This window comes from Tauraco erythrolophus, chromosome 28 (assembly GCF_009769465.1).
Source record: "Tauraco erythrolophus isolate bTauEry1 chromosome 28, bTauEry1.pri, whole genome shotgun sequence".
Lineage (NCBI taxonomy): Eukaryota > Metazoa > Chordata > Aves > Musophagiformes > Musophagidae > Tauraco > Tauraco erythrolophus.
The window spans coordinates 3,291,080-3,305,814 of record NC_141492.1 but is presented as its reverse complement, the minus strand read 5'-3'; the positions used below and the strand labels follow the sequence as shown (position 1 = coordinate 3,305,814).

At 46.4% G+C, this 14,735-nt stretch overlaps 1 protein-coding gene across 3 annotated transcripts; it reads right to left on the bottom strand.

Moving 5' to 3' along the window:
• Positions 1 to 374: 374 nt before the first annotated feature.
• On the bottom strand, positions 375 to 13,105 carry UHRF1 (ubiquitin like with PHD and ring finger domains 1). Of its 3 annotated transcripts, none has more exons than XM_086627565.1 (16): positions 12,953 to 13,105; positions 9,858 to 10,121; positions 8,919 to 9,091; positions 8,284 to 8,499; positions 7,273 to 7,379; positions 6,916 to 7,102; positions 6,051 to 6,174; positions 5,856 to 5,963; positions 4,958 to 5,062; positions 4,009 to 4,115; positions 3,032 to 3,194; positions 2,793 to 2,930; positions 2,282 to 2,393; positions 2,004 to 2,161; positions 1,572 to 1,670; positions 375 to 528 (listed from the first exon to the last, which is right to left on the bottom strand). In XM_086627565.1, exons 1-16 carry the CDS (start codon positions 13,103 to 13,105, stop codon positions 382 to 384), a joined length of 2,361 nt encoding a protein of 786 aa, XP_086483691.1. In that variant the 3' UTR covers positions 375 to 381. The 3 variants fall into 3 exon arrangements, with proteins under 3 accessions (XP_086483691.1, XP_086483692.1, XP_086483693.1); XM_086627566.1 differs by having other exon boundaries at positions 2,004 to 2,153; positions 2,286 to 2,393; XM_086627567.1 differs by lacking the exon at positions 9,858 to 10,121.
• Between the last annotated feature and the right edge of the window lie 1,630 nt (positions 13,106 to 14,735).

Sequence of the window (14,735 nt, the reverse complement as noted above, 5' to 3'; positions counted from 1 at the left end):
AGCAACCAAGCCATTTTTTGGAATTAAAAAAAAAAAAAAAAAGAGGGGGGCACTCTGAGAACTCTCATAATCATTAGCAGCCTTACCGGAAGCACTTTGTAAGTCCATTAAAAAAAAAAAAAAAAAATTCTGTGCTGATGAATGGCAGTCTTGAGGGGGTGAAAAAAAAAGTATGCAAAGTTCAACATTTAGAACAAAAACAAAACCCACGAACATACAAAAGGATATTCCTTGAAGTTTATAGTTTTTTTTAAAAACAAGGAAGACTTTAAACTTTTTCAGGGGTCTGGGAGAACACAGACTACTTTTTTTTTTTAAATTAAGCCCATTGAAAACCCAGTAATAAGTTTGAACAAAAGAAATGAGAAGTGCTTTACAGAATCACCGTCCATTGCCGTATCCAGGGAAGAGCTGGGACAGAATGCTCTGCAGCGTTCCGTTCACCTGCATGGTGTAACTTTTGCCAAGGTCGTAGCGGCAGGCTGGACAACTGTACACATCAGCTTTGAAGGATCTATCCAAACAATCCTGGTGAAGGACAGAAAAATAGAACTGGTTAAGAAATAGAGATGTACCATTTAGAATCACAGAATCATGGAATGGGTTGGGCTGGAAGGGACCTCAAAGATCATCCAGTTCCAACCCCCCTGCCATGGGCAGGGACACCCTCCACTACACCAGGTTGCTCAAATCCTCATCCAGCCTGGCCTTGAACACTTCCAGGGATGGGGCAGCCACAGCTTCTCTGGGCAACCTGGTCCAGTGCCCCACCACCCTCAGAGGGAAGAATTTCTCCTTAGATCCCATCAAAATCTCCCCTCTTTCAGTTTAAAGCCATCGCCCCATGTCCTGTCATTGTCCAAAGCCCCTCTCCAGCTTTCCTGTAGCCCCTTTAGGTACTGAAAGGCTGCAATAAGATCACCCCAGAGCCTTCTCCAGGCTGAACAGCCCCAACTCTCTCAGCCTGTCTCCAGAGCAGAGGTGCTCCAGCCCTCACATCATCTAGCTTCCCCTACAGAGCCTCCCATGGAGAGAATGAGATTCCTTTTCTATCCCAGTTCGCTCAGGAATTGAGAAGAGCTGAGAAAGGCTGAGAGCAACACAAGGCTGGCAGCTGGAGAGAAAACTTCCTTCGTTACGTGCAACAGCACGTGCACTTCCACAGAGCTCATTAGTCACGGACGCAGTATTTAGGCATATGGTAGAGATCTTTCATTCAATTACATTTCTAAAGATCAAGAATTCTCCTGCAGCTGTTAAAGACTCTTGGAGCTTCCGCAAAAACACTTCACATCATTCTTTGAAAAACCAAAACCAAACCCCATATGCTCCGTAGCACCGTGGAATCCAGCTGTGTCACCCAGCGGTATTACTGAGCACGCAGAGCAGCTCTCCCCATCTTTCAGCAGGATCAGGTAGGAGCAATACCCCACCAGAACTTTTTTTAAAGCACAGACTTTAAAAAAAAGACTTAACTACTGGCAAAAAAACTCAGAACTCCTGACACCCCCCCACCTCTGTCTCGCTGAACATGTCAGCTGGAGGCTCGTTGGCTCAACACGGTGGCTCACCTTGCACACGTTGTGCTGGCACACAGTTGTGACCGGCCGAAACACAACCTCCTGGCAGCAAATACACAAGAAGGCTTCCTCCACTTTGTTCAGAAATTTCTGTAAAGAGAACATTTCGAATCAACTCACTGCCACCACCCTCCAAAAGATACAGCCAAAAAATACCCCACCCCACATTAAACGCAAAGGATTACTTTAGACATGGAAAGTTTTCCTACAAAGTTCGACAAGGCAAAAAATAGTCACATTAACAAGTTCATATCCTACTTACTGACCTCAAACACAGTACTTTAGATTTATGCTGTGGGTGTCTGCACTGAAAAAAAAGTTACAGGTCTGTGGCTGTTTCTGTACGCAGCCAAGAGGTCTGTGTCTAAGGATAGCACACTAATTAACTGTCACTTTATTTCTGGAAAGAAAAGCATGCTATACCGGTCCATCTTTGAGAGCTTCTAGTACTTCATTCCACAGTTTTTCGTTGGCTTCATCACTTTTTATAAGAGATTTCTGCTGAGATGTCAGCTTGTATGGCTCAACTTTAGTTTTCTTCGGAGTCCCTGTAGGAGAGGCAATGAGTTTTTCCTCCCCACCTGAAAGAAAACACAATGACTTTTTAAAGAAACAAACAGAAAGCAACCAGTAAGGAGCAACTAGGTAAAATGCACAAAAACCTACAAGGCTTTCTATATCCACTTGCCTACTCCACAAACCTGCTGATTTCCTTTTCCTCTTTCCTTTCCCCGAGGTTTCAAACTCCTCATCTTCATTATTTTCTTTTTCCTTATCTTTGTTTGCAACAGCTTCCAAGTATCCTTCGGGATACTACAAGGAAAACACGAAACAAAAAGCATCCAATCAAACATGCCAGTTCACAGCAGACTTGCAGACTACTACAGGTCGGAAGAATGACCTCTGGAGGAACGTTCCCGGGGTTCTCCGTTTTAAGCAATAGATCCCTACTCTTGCAAAGTACTTATCCAGACTACAGAAATTCTGGACAAGAAAGTGAGTTTTGTTCGTTTATCCTCCTGATGGAAAAGAAAACAAACAACCCACAAGAGTGAAAGCACTCATGTCCCCCTCAGTCTGGGGGGGGCTGTCTTAATTCTTAGGCAAGGTGAAGCAGATCATCCTCAATAATAACAACATATCATACAAGAATTCCTGCTATCCATCAAGTTCATTGTCCAGGGGAACCATGATGATGTTCCCAAAGCGTACCTGCATCGTTAGGCCAAGCTTTTTCATCCTGTCCTTTCCTTCTTTGGTCCAAGGAGCAGGTTCTTCATCATCTCTCCTAAGTAAGTAACGCCACACTAAAAATCCAGATTTCCCTGTCTCAGGCCAGTATTTCACAACCTAAAGAAGTCAGATGCAAGTTCATCATACACTATAAAAACCCTGGGCCACAAGCAAATTATCTTTCCCTCATTCAGTAGGTGCATTCAAACCCTTTTTACCTTATATATCCCATCATATCTGTTCCCTTCGACAGGAGCGTATTTGCTATGTTTGCCTCCTTTTACATTCCTCACCACTCGGACCGGCTTCCCAGCTCTCCAGTCCTTGGCTTCAGCTCCATTTTTATCGTTGATGGGGGCACTGCAGTTCAGAGCCAGGGCTCTGTAAGAGAAAGGCCAGTCAACTCAGTGTATTTACCTGGCAGAACTCTTCAGAATCACGAGGGTAAAGCAAAGCTTGCACAGTAAACCAGTTACTAAGAGGTCATAAATCAACTACACCATTTTACTCAGAGCAACACATCGCTACAGTTGAGTACAATGCTAAGAGTAGCAGCGCACTGGCATTGTGCTGAACCACAGCAACGGTTCTGTGGAAGAAAAACCTAGAAACTACAGCCTCTTTGCAGATATAAAAGAGATTCTGAATCTCTTCCGAGGAAAAAGGAAGTAGCCAAGCTTATTTTTTATTTGTTTAACTAGTAACACTTTCAAGCATCTTGTATAACACTAAGAACTCTGGGAGATAGTAATCAAGCCTCCTGACTGGAGACCACATTTGAAATACGCTGATTATTCGTTACATTAGCCCAGTGTAATTGCACGGGCCAAGTCCACGCTCGTTTGTAAGAGCAGCAGTTCAGAATTACAAGTGATCTGGTCTCCCACAGTGACCAGTGGCTGCAAAGGTCTTCAGCAGACAGGATGAAAACTTCTGCACTACTTCACTACTCTGTTCCTTAAGTTTCGGTCAACATTGTGAGACTAACACTATTTACAATTCTGTTTCCTTTATAGTGCACTCTAAGAAGCATTTCCCTGGTGCAACTGATCTGCAGCCTACAGCACAGTGGAAACTTCATTTTGGCAGTTTTTCCACTTAGCCAGTTTCTTTTGACACAAACATGACAAACAATTTTTCAGATTGACAGATCACCAGCTACTGAAGTTAAGAACGGAGCGCGAGTGTTGCCAACCTGTTCATGTTGGTGAGTTTTTGATCACAAGACTGTTCTGCTGTGCGTTTGTTTCCAGAAAGATCACGCCCTCCGCTCCCTGTATATGTGAAGGAATTTCCATGATCCTGAAACGTACATGGATGGTTTCGACACATTCACAAAAATAATTCAATAAAAGCAGGAGAGTCTTTTAATGAAGTAGCTTTAATATGCTGTTCTCAAAAAAGGAAAGATGCTCCCTACGTTTAAGCTCCCAGACTCAATTAGTTTATGGTTGTCCGTTATGTTGCCAAGAGAGAAGAGTCAGGGTGATAATTGTCATCTTGTCACACGCCTTAGCAGTGCTGGGCCATGTTCCAGGGAAGGATAACGTAACTCCTGCCTCTGTAGTCACACTGCTACATGACCTCGCCACCAGAATTAAGACTTAGAGTGGCTGCTGAGATCTGTGGCTGTCTGCTTCACGTGAGCCCTAACAGGCATTCGGGGTAAGGGGGTGCCAGGAGAGTAACACCCCGGTGATCTGCAAGAAAAACGAGCAGTAGATCCTGGTACAGCCTCGTAAGGGTTAGGTTTGGCTAGCAGAACCAAACAGGAGCTTCAGAAGTAGGACTTCTGTCCATAGTTTTGTTCTGAACACTCCCCTGACACATGAAGATCTGGCAGCACCTACCATAACACCCTGTTCCAACTGTGGGTGCGATGGAGACCCTGAAAAGGCAGCTGAGGACTCTTGGATTAAAAGCTGACTTGTGGATATTAAGCTTAATTTGGATGATCTTGTTTCTCAGGGTGGCACATATGATTGGATTTTAGTTTCCCTTGGCTTAGTTTCCCTTTGAAGAACATAAGTACCATCAAGATGGGGAAACATCTGATATAGAGCATAAAGAGTAACTAAGAAAAAGTCTTTGTTTTAACCACAGGTGGCTTGGTTCTCAGGCATAAATAACCAAGATTCACTTACTATGTCATCTTCATAGCCTCCTGCCAGAACCAAAGAATAGGCACCATCGTTACTCCTGCCGTGTATTCCGGCTACGTGGGGCCTGTGAACGCCGGATTCGCTCACCTGGGGAAGAAAAAGTTTGCTAGGCAACTGCTGTCAACAGATGACAAAAAAACATGACCACCCCGTTGGTCACCGAACTAAATTAACGAGCAGTACTATTTCAGATTTGGTTTGCATATATGACAGGGTGAAACCGTGTTCTCCCCACTGTCCTCCAAAAAGCTCCAGGTAAAGAAAAAGAAAAATGTTTTTAAAAAATAAGCTGTTGAGTATGTCAGTAACTTGAACTCATGGATAATTTTTGTGATGCAAATTTGGAAATTCGGATCTTTCTCACTGAGATTGTTTAGTAAAAAGCTTCAGGAATTGAAGAATACAAATATTAAAATTAAATGTTTGCAGAAGGGGATTGGTTTTGAAAGATTTGCAATAGCAACCTTCACCTCATACTTGAAAACAAGATCTGGATAGCTCAGTGCTTTTTCTTCCCCAACTTTCTAAGAAGATGAGAAAATTTTCTGTTTAATGTGTCTAGACATCTGACAGAGACCCTTAGCAGGAGAACAAGTGGAAGATACTGCACATCTCCAAGACAAACTACTAGAAACAAATACATTTGGTTTGGGGTTTTTGAGTTACAAAAAAAAAAACCCACTAAAGAAAAAAATAAATGCCTGGACAATGCAGCATTAGTTATGGAACATTTGATCTAGACAAAGCCAGGATTCTTTCCTTTCTGCGCTTACATATCCAGCAACATACGCCCCAAGATTAACTGTTTCAGGTTTCTTTTAAGAGCTGGATCATTCCCATTTTTCCCTACAGTGGCTCAGGCCAGGATTTGGTTTCATACCTGAACTCTGAACTTCCACATAGTGCCAACAGGAATCCCAGGAATTGGTCCATAGTGGTTCGAGGGGACAATGGTACATTCCTTTGTGCGACCAACACATGCCATACCCTGTTCCAAAGAGCAAGACCAGTCAGCCAAGAATTACAAGGAACTAACACACGCTGCTCTTTAAAATCAAACAGCTTTTGAACTGACCTTGCCCCAGTCTCTCCGTGAAGATGAATTAGCAGACGCCATCTTTTGTTTCTTTTTGCTTTCTTTTAATTTCTCTCCTGCTAAAACCACCTCACTTGCATCGTTTCGGCATTCAGGGCAATACCTAAAGTCACCGGCCAATGAAAATTAACTAGCAGCAAAGCCTTAAGTTAAAACAGAATTTCCTCAAAACACACAGTTATGTTACAATTTCCCCACGTGAAACTAGTCAGGACATCGAAACAACTCTCCATACTGGAATTAGACCTGTATTAGCTACTGTCCTTGCACAATCTTCTAAGCCACTGCAGATGTGTCAGGAAATCAGCTGTACCAAAAGTCATTTTATACATGCTGAAACAGGACGCAAGGAATGCAAGTTTATATCACTATCTGGATGTATATAAATAGATTTGTTTCACTATTTATCTCTCTCTCTAAATCTATCGCCATATGTACTTCATATATAAACCAGTATATATCACCAACCCAATATGGTGATGGGTCCTGTGGACTACCTGTAAGCAAACCATAAAAACCATTACACAAGTTAAGCCTCATGGCATCAGGTTCACATTTAGTTTACAGGTAGCTCCACTTCTCTTTGAACAGGCACATAGATCCCAAAACTAGGAAAAGCAGTTTAAAAGGCACTGGCTTAAAACGTACTGATTTCACTGAACTGATCAAGAAAAGCTTTTCAAGAAAAGCTACCAAATCCTACAAAGCAAACCCCAAAACACAGACGAACATCTCTTCACCTCCTACGGTCGCAATATTGCCACCTAAGGGCAGCAAGGAGCCCCAGACCTCACTTTCTGCTCCTAATTAGCTGGTAATTGCGATACCACACACGCACACTTACCAATCCTCATCATCTGGTATACTGCTAAGGGGAGGGTTGAGGCAGTAGATGTGGAAAGCCATATCACACTCATCACACATTAGCTGCTTATCTGGATCTTGTTTGCCTCCACAGATATGGCAAGCACAAATTCTGCAGGTCTTGTTCGGGTTGTCCTTACAAGCTTTACACACTGGTCCATTTTGTCCTGTTAGCAAAAAGAAACCACAGTCCACTTCAGACTCCAGAAAGCATCAAGATGCACTGGAAATGGCCAAAAGAGTCACAGCTACAAGTGTCTCGGAACTCTTCGACCTTTGATCTTCACAAAACCAATTAGCAGAACACCACAGGGCAAGAACTGTGCAACAGACTCACGTTTTAATGGACGGGCACTCATGGGACAGGTACTGCCTGGCTCCTCGATTTTATAAATTTCATCCACTAACGTAATTCTGCAGTCATTCAAGGAATCACCAGCATCCCTACAGGGAGAAGTTGACACAAGTCAAAAAGATGAGACTTTGAAAGTATCATACAGCCTGAATTCACAGACTGCTCCAGTATCAGTCCTGTATCGCACGAAATCTGGCACAGCGTGACGTAATCCGGGACAGTGGCATGACGGCATCACCATGAATCCAATCATTTTCATGCCATTAAGGTGGACCCCCTCTTGCCTCCATGAGAATCCAGGCACTTGTAGCATTCCAGTCATCATTAGTAACTGTCCTCCCTCTTTCAGATTAACTCTTCTCATATTTTATAGTTAAAAAGTCAGAATGACCATGGTGAGAAGAAAAAGGGGGAATATTCTGGCAACGCTGTGCAACTTTTATCTGAAACTTAAAAAAAAAAATATATATACACTTTTTTTTCCTAAATTCGAGACTCCCTTATATGTAGCCTCATTTTATTTTTTCATCAATTTAATTTTTATTTTAATGTTTATAATTTTTTATTTAATTTAATTTTTATTTTATTTTATTTTTATTTCAATTTAACTTTTTAAAGTGAGGGCTCAGTCTACGTTATCACATCTAGCACAACATATTCCACTGAAGTTTCTGTAAAACCATTATGGATAGTTAACACAGCAAACAATTCCTCGCCTCTTAGCAAATATGGGGCTTCACACCCTCCCAGCATCATGCGACTATCAGAGTGTCCTGTGACTCCCTGTAGTGTCCAGTTCCCCCAGTGGAGTGAATCAAAAGCACGGTATGACGAAGCCAGTCACCCAAAAAGCACAGCCCACCTCCTCATCTCTCCCCAGCACTCCTGTTGCACTGGTTTTGTCGCATCGTTTTTTTCAGTGGAGTCACTCAGACCTCGTGAAAGAAGAGGAGTTGGGGAATTCAATGTATTCCACGTTACGAATTTGCTTACCCAAGTAAGATCTTTGCATTTATCTCCTTGATCATTTTCGTTTCCCTTTTTTGCAGAATCTCCGCATCGTACCAAAAACCTCTCTCTTTTGGTTCATCGGGATTATAGTTGACCATCACCACCTGTCCTACTTCTAGCTGGTGCCACTTCAAAATAGTCCGTGCACGAGCCCGTACGTCGTTCGAACTCAATTCTACAACTCCATTCTCTGGATAACTTGCATGGAGGGACAGAGAAGAAAAATCAGATTTGACATCACAAGTTCTTGTAAGCAACAGATTTTATCCAGACAGGTCGATTTAAGAACCGATGCCGCGCAACACACAATACCATGGAGAATAAAATCTCCTTCTCCCACACGGACACAGCCAGAATCAGGCAGTCTAACTTTGCTACTATTGTATCCCATTTAAAACTTGGATAACAGCATTTCATATTTCTAAAAACATGATTCCAGCTCCCTGGAATTCAAGTCTGAATTCCAACTGCAAGACAAACATGCAGTTAACAGGGCTCAGTAATGTAGTTACTGTGTCATCCCAGTTCTGGTTTACCTTGTGGATCTCTACAACAAAATTTCCCATCAACATCATGATCCAAACGACTTTATTAGCCAAGAAGGTAAAAAAACTCACTCTTCATATTTCACGTGGTATATTACATCTTCTTCAGGAATGGTTGTTGGCTGATCGGGATCTGTGCAACTGTCAGCTGATTTATTTGTAGGTTTTTTTCTGGTTACATTTACAACCTGGGCTTCAAACCATGCTCCCATATTCATATCTCGAGCATCAACCAAGTCATTGATCTACACAAAGCAAAGGATACAGCTCATCAAAATGGATTTTCAAATGAAGCATTAATTTCCAAGTCTACTTGAAGATTTAACTGTCTCAAGAACTTCACCTTTATCAGGATATTTAACATGTCATCTTAAAAATTAAAATTTCTTTTGCCTTCCTAATCCCATGGTGCACCCCCACAGCCTTCTCAGGTTGAACCTTTAAGGCTAAAAATCCTTTGCACACCAACGTGTGTACAAAGAGCTTTCTTACCCAGTACAAACCATCATTAGTCTATGCAGACTTTCAGAACTGTCTTGCTCATGGTCTGGCAAAGAGATCTCTAGATTTGTAATAAAACCCATTGAGACAGACAAGTAAAACGATTCTGAACAGCTGGTTGAGATTTTCTTTTGTTCATTCAAGAAAGTTTCAGCTTTGACAAATGCAGTGACTCCAAGCAAAAATACTGGGAAATTTTTTTAAATCAAAACAGGCATTCTGAATGCCTTTTTAAAAAAAAAAAAAAAAAAAATCAATTAATGTATTGTAGTTTTAGTTAAAAGGATAAAATAAAAAATAAAACATTTTGACTTCCATGTTGCATTTAATTGGTTTGTGGGTTGCTTGGTATTTTTTTTGTTTGTTGTTGGAGGGTTTAAGAGGGGGAAAAAAAAAATTAATACCCACACAACTGAGGCATGAAAGATTTTCAGAAATTCTCGACTACAAAGAAACAATTCCCCTCCCAAAGCGCAGTTTTAAGTAATCTTAGTTTTTTCAGTGACTCACCTTATAGAGGCCAAATCCTGGGTCAGTCCAGTCTGGCTGCGCCGCGGTGCTGGGCTGTCCCTCCAGTTCCATGGCACCTTCTCCATTGTGAGAGCTTTTGTCGGATTCGCTTTGGCCTGAGCCACAGCCAGAGTCTGTGTCGGAGAGTTCAGAATCCTTTTCCTTACTAACAGCAGGAAGCACTGCTGGGCTTTGTCTGACCAAGAGCTGCACAATATCGTTCAGTCCAACACTGTAGTCGAAGAGGGAGTGACCATCTTCCATCTACAGGGAAAGCAGCAAAATAATCTGGTCATTTAATTCAACGGAGGTTGGCCAATTCAAACCCAGCCATCGTGCTGTAATTGTCTCTGTGCGCCAATAAAGACCACGGCGCTTGAAAACCAGTAACCATCAAGGACCTTGGCAGTTCTTCAGCATCACCGTTACTTATAGATTGTACTTCTTGCTATTTAAAATGTTCTTTTTTCAACGGACTCAACAAGCCAGAGGAACAAGGCTTCCACGCTGCGGGAGACTCGCTACCCACATTAAGCCACAGCGTTCCAGAAGATCTGAAAAGGTTTGCAGTACATTCCCTAGAAATACCAATTCTGGGAAGGAGGGCTTAAAGAACTACAGATCCCCTACTTTCCTACCAGGATTTCAAGATAATTCCACATTCCCTACAAACTCTGAAGTTCTTCCTTCCTTAATTCAGACAAATCCTGTAACACGAACATTAAAACTACTCTTTACATTGTAACTGTGTACCTTCCAGATCATTGTTACAACATCCCTCTGTTAAAAGCGGCATTAAGCAGAAGCCAAAGAGTTAATCACCTACTTTTCTTCAGGCAAGCACACAATTTTTCCATTGAAAGTAAAATCAAAAAAGATTCAATTCAACTTGAAACCACCCCATCACTTTTCAGTGGAGTCAGGCACGTCCTAATTTCACACCCTCTCTAATTTTAAGAGTTTATTTTGCAAGTCTGGCACCACCTGTAGTCAAATCAAGATCCCACCCCTGCCAAAGTAAGAGGAGTACAGAGGACCAAACAGGTCTCTCAATTGCCCTTCGAGAACTCTGAGGAGCATGACCCTTTTAGAGTTAAAATGTACTCGAGACCACAGTGCAGTCAGAAATTTAGACAAGCTTCCCCACATATTTAAGGTCTGACTAAGAAATTATACAGGAAACGATTGTCCCCTTCCAGCCCAAACCACCAGAAAAAGCAATCCCCAGAGCTTTGTTCTCTATCAGGGGGAAACAGAGCAAAACCACAAAAATTTACACTTCACAGGAATCGCCAGGATAATTCAATTCTGATTTACGGCACAAAGTGGGCATGGAACAATCCCTGGAAATCTGACTGTACAGGAAGCGATCTGGACTTTTTCTGGTTCAGAGACGCAAACTCATGGAGACAGACAAGAACAAACCAGAGAGCAGTTGATTTTTTTAACAGAGAGGCAATATCACAGACACGGCATCGTTACCAGCAGCAGTTACCACCAAAGAACACGAGGGACAACAGGTGCAGACAGAAATGGAAAAGCAGAGAACACCAAGAGCACGTGAAACGAAACCACAGCAGTTCAAAGGACGAGCTGAAAGAAGTGCCAGCAGCACAAGACAATGTACCTCTAACAAAGGACGCAGGGTTTTTTAATCAAAAAGTATTTTCCTAACATCATTTTGAAATTTTAACTAGTAAGAACTCGAGCGTTTGTAAGGATTCGAAAAGCCAGACAAAGCACGAATGAGCACAGCAGGGGAACGATGACGAAGAGAGGTTAGATCACACTGGATAAATGTTTCTAAAACCACGCCTAACCTAAGAACTACTGGAATTACACAAAGAGGAATTACCTTTGTAAGGCCAGCGCATCCTCATTGAAAAAAAAGTTCTCACTTCCACTGAAAATCTGTTCAACCTTAGTTATCTGCAGCCTTCAGAGCGAGTGAGGCTGACAGTTGGGATGTGCCCGGCCCAATCCTCCCTTATCGCTTTATCTACAACCACAAATGGGCAATTACCGCACCAGAATCTACACTAACCCAGCAGAAACGAGGTGACACCAGTCCTTCACAGATGCTACGGATTCCTACAAGCCTTTTTTTTTTTTTTTTTTTTTTTTTTTTTTTTTACACAACTGGTACCCAAACTTGTTAGATTAAAGCTAGTCCAGGTGTGTTTCCATATCCTACAGTCCCACTTGCTAATTATAATACACAGCCAGCTCTAGTCAACCCAAAATGGAGGGAATGGTGGGAAAAAAGGGACTGGAAGAAATTGTCTTAACTCCACCTTATCTCACAGTACTCCAAGTGCAGTCTAAAGTAGCCCACTATTTCTGAAATTAATTCCTGTGAACAACCAACCACTGGTTCGGAAGTTTTCTTTAGCACAAAGGTTTAGCAGTGCAGTGCTACGCGGGATATGGGAAAAGTAGTTGGAAAAAGTGGCTGGAAACAGTTTTCGGTTGTTTTTAATGCTAATTTAGACCCGTTATTAACTCACGTGGGTGGAAACTGTGATCGTAAACAGTATGTTGGGAACGTAACACACCCCGGAGCCACTCCAGATTCTACATTTTGATGTAACTTAAAAAAATCCCGAGCTGCTATCCCGGTTTCTGAAGAAAACCGGGATCTTAAGGCTCAAAAATCTTTACGCACCGGACCACAAAACCCCTGGTAACATCTGTATCCGCAGAGACTTTGCAAAGGCGGCGTCGCGACAGAAAAGCAACGCACTAAGTGAAAAATAATAAGGAAAAAACAGTAAAAATAATTTTAGTTTGCAATTAAAAAAAAATATATATATATATAAAAAGCCCAGTGTCTTGCTGGCTCCTCTCCTCGCAGACCCCCCGCCCGGGCAGCGGGGAAGGGAGGTCGAGAGTCACTAGATGGCAGCAAAACACCCCATTTTCGGGCAAGAAACCAAAAAAATAAATTAAAATCTCTCTCTCCAGCTGGCGGGAGATTGGGGGGCGGCGGGCGTGGGGGGGGGGGGCCCGCAGCCGCTTACGCGGCTGCGGGCCTCCCCCCCCACGCCCACCGCCGCTGTCTGGGGCTGTCAAACCTCCCCCCGTCGCGCCGGTACCTGCTTGCCACGGTAGAAGAGCCGTTGCCGGTGAGGCTCGACCCCGAACACCTCGTGTATCCGTAGGCGCAGCCCTTCCACCTTGGTGAGTTTGGAAAGCGAATCCACGCGGTGGGTTTCCTTCCCGTCCATGGTGCGTACCTGGATCCACATGGCGCCTGGCCTGTTCGAACCGGGAAACGAACCGAACGGTGTTAAAACGACGCGACTTCGCCCGGTCCGGGCACCGGATCAATGAGACCGCTCAACCTACCGCGCCGTCCCCGCCGCCCCGGCCCGCCAGCCAGCCGGCCGGCCCGCCCTCCCTCTTCCTCTCCTCTCTTACTATTGGTCGATAACCCGGCCGGTTCGGGCACTGATTGGTTACTAGAAGTTTAGCCCCGCCCCCCGCACGCTGAAGCCTAACGGCTTTGGTTGCGCCTTTGCCTTCTCGGCCGCCTCGCGGGCGGGCGGGCCGGCGCGCGCCAACTGTATCTCGCGCCACAATTGAAACGCTCCCTCCGCTCTCGCGGGGGACGCCCCCCTCCCGCCCCGCAAATCTCGCGCGATCATGCAAATGAGGAGCGGAAAAAGGAGGGGGGGGGGACGGGGGGGACGGGCGGTCTTAAAGGGGCCGTCACCAGCCGGCGGCCCCCACCCTCCCACCGCGGCCCCGTGGGAGCTCCCCGCGGGGTAGGGGGGGGGGGGGGGCACAGCCCCCGCCCAGCGCGGCACGGAGCGCACCGGCGGCCGCACACTCACCCTGGGGGATGCGATCCCTTTCTTTCCCACCCCGGAAAAAAACGGGGGTGTCAGCGGCCCCCGTTGCCCCCGGACCCGCCCCGAGCACCGCCAGCCCCGTCCGCATCAGCCCTGAAAACCAAGCGGGGCGATGCCGAGCCTCCCCCCGCCGGTCACCAGCACCGCCGCTCACCCCGCTCCCGATCACACGCCCCCCCGCCCGCGGTGCCGTTTCGGGGACAGGGGGGGTCTGTCCCGCTGCCGCAGCCCCCGAGCGACGCGCCCCGCCAAGCGGCACCGGAGCGCTCACACCCCGCGGGGAGACCCGACCCGAGCTGGGGAGCGGGGAGCAGCGGACCCGCGCACCGCGCCCCGGCAGCTGTCACCGGCTCGGGCGCCGCGGGGCCGCTCCTCGCCGCTCCCCGCAACGCCCCCGGCACGGACACGGCGGGGGGGGGAGGAACCCCTCCACTCCCCCCGCCATCTTCCCCCTCCCGGTGCCACCGGCGGCTCCCCGTCCCGCGGCGGGATGGGGCTGGAGGGGGGCGGCGCGGCGAGACTCACCGGCGTGGCGGTGCTGGAGGCCGGTGCCGCGCTGCGCCCCGCGGCCGCCGCCCGCGCTCTCCCCGGGCTTTGGAGTTTGGCGCGGAAAAGCCCCGTGCGCGGCGGGCGCCCGCCCATTGGCCGCCGCTGGCGGGAACGAGCGGGCGGGGCGGGGCCGCCGCCACCTCCCGGGAGCGCCGCGCCGCGGGGGTCGGGGGGGGGGGACGGGACGGGGACGGACCCGCTGGAACCGGCGCTCCCCGAGGCTGGCACCGGGGATCCGCGGCGAGCAGCGCGGCCCGGCGCCTCCCGCTCCGCTGCCGTGGAGGGGCAGAACCCCCCAAACTCCCGAGGCCCCCGCCGGGAGAGCCCCACGCCCTCCGGGGCCGCGGCCACGGTGCCCGTTATTGTTCCAAAAACCGGGGCGCGGTGAGCCCTGCGAGCAGCCTGTGGGAGAGGAGAGCCAAATGATTCCCCCTCCCGATGCACCCCCTCACCCGCGGGGTCCAGTCCCCCCAGG

Coding starts and splice junctions, on each gene's coding strand:
- UHRF1 (XM_086627565.1), bottom strand. CDS start 13,105: ATGTGGATCCAGGTACGCACCATGGACGGGAAGGAAACCCACCGCGTG. Junction 8,500..8,918: donor TACCACGTGAAATATGAAGA/GTGAGTTTTTTT, acceptor CCTCCATGCAAG/TTATCCAGAGAATGGAGTTG. Junction 6,175..6,915: donor ATACCAGATGATGAGGATTG/GTAAGTGTGCGT, acceptor CGGTGACTTTAG/GTATTGCCCTGAATGCCGAA.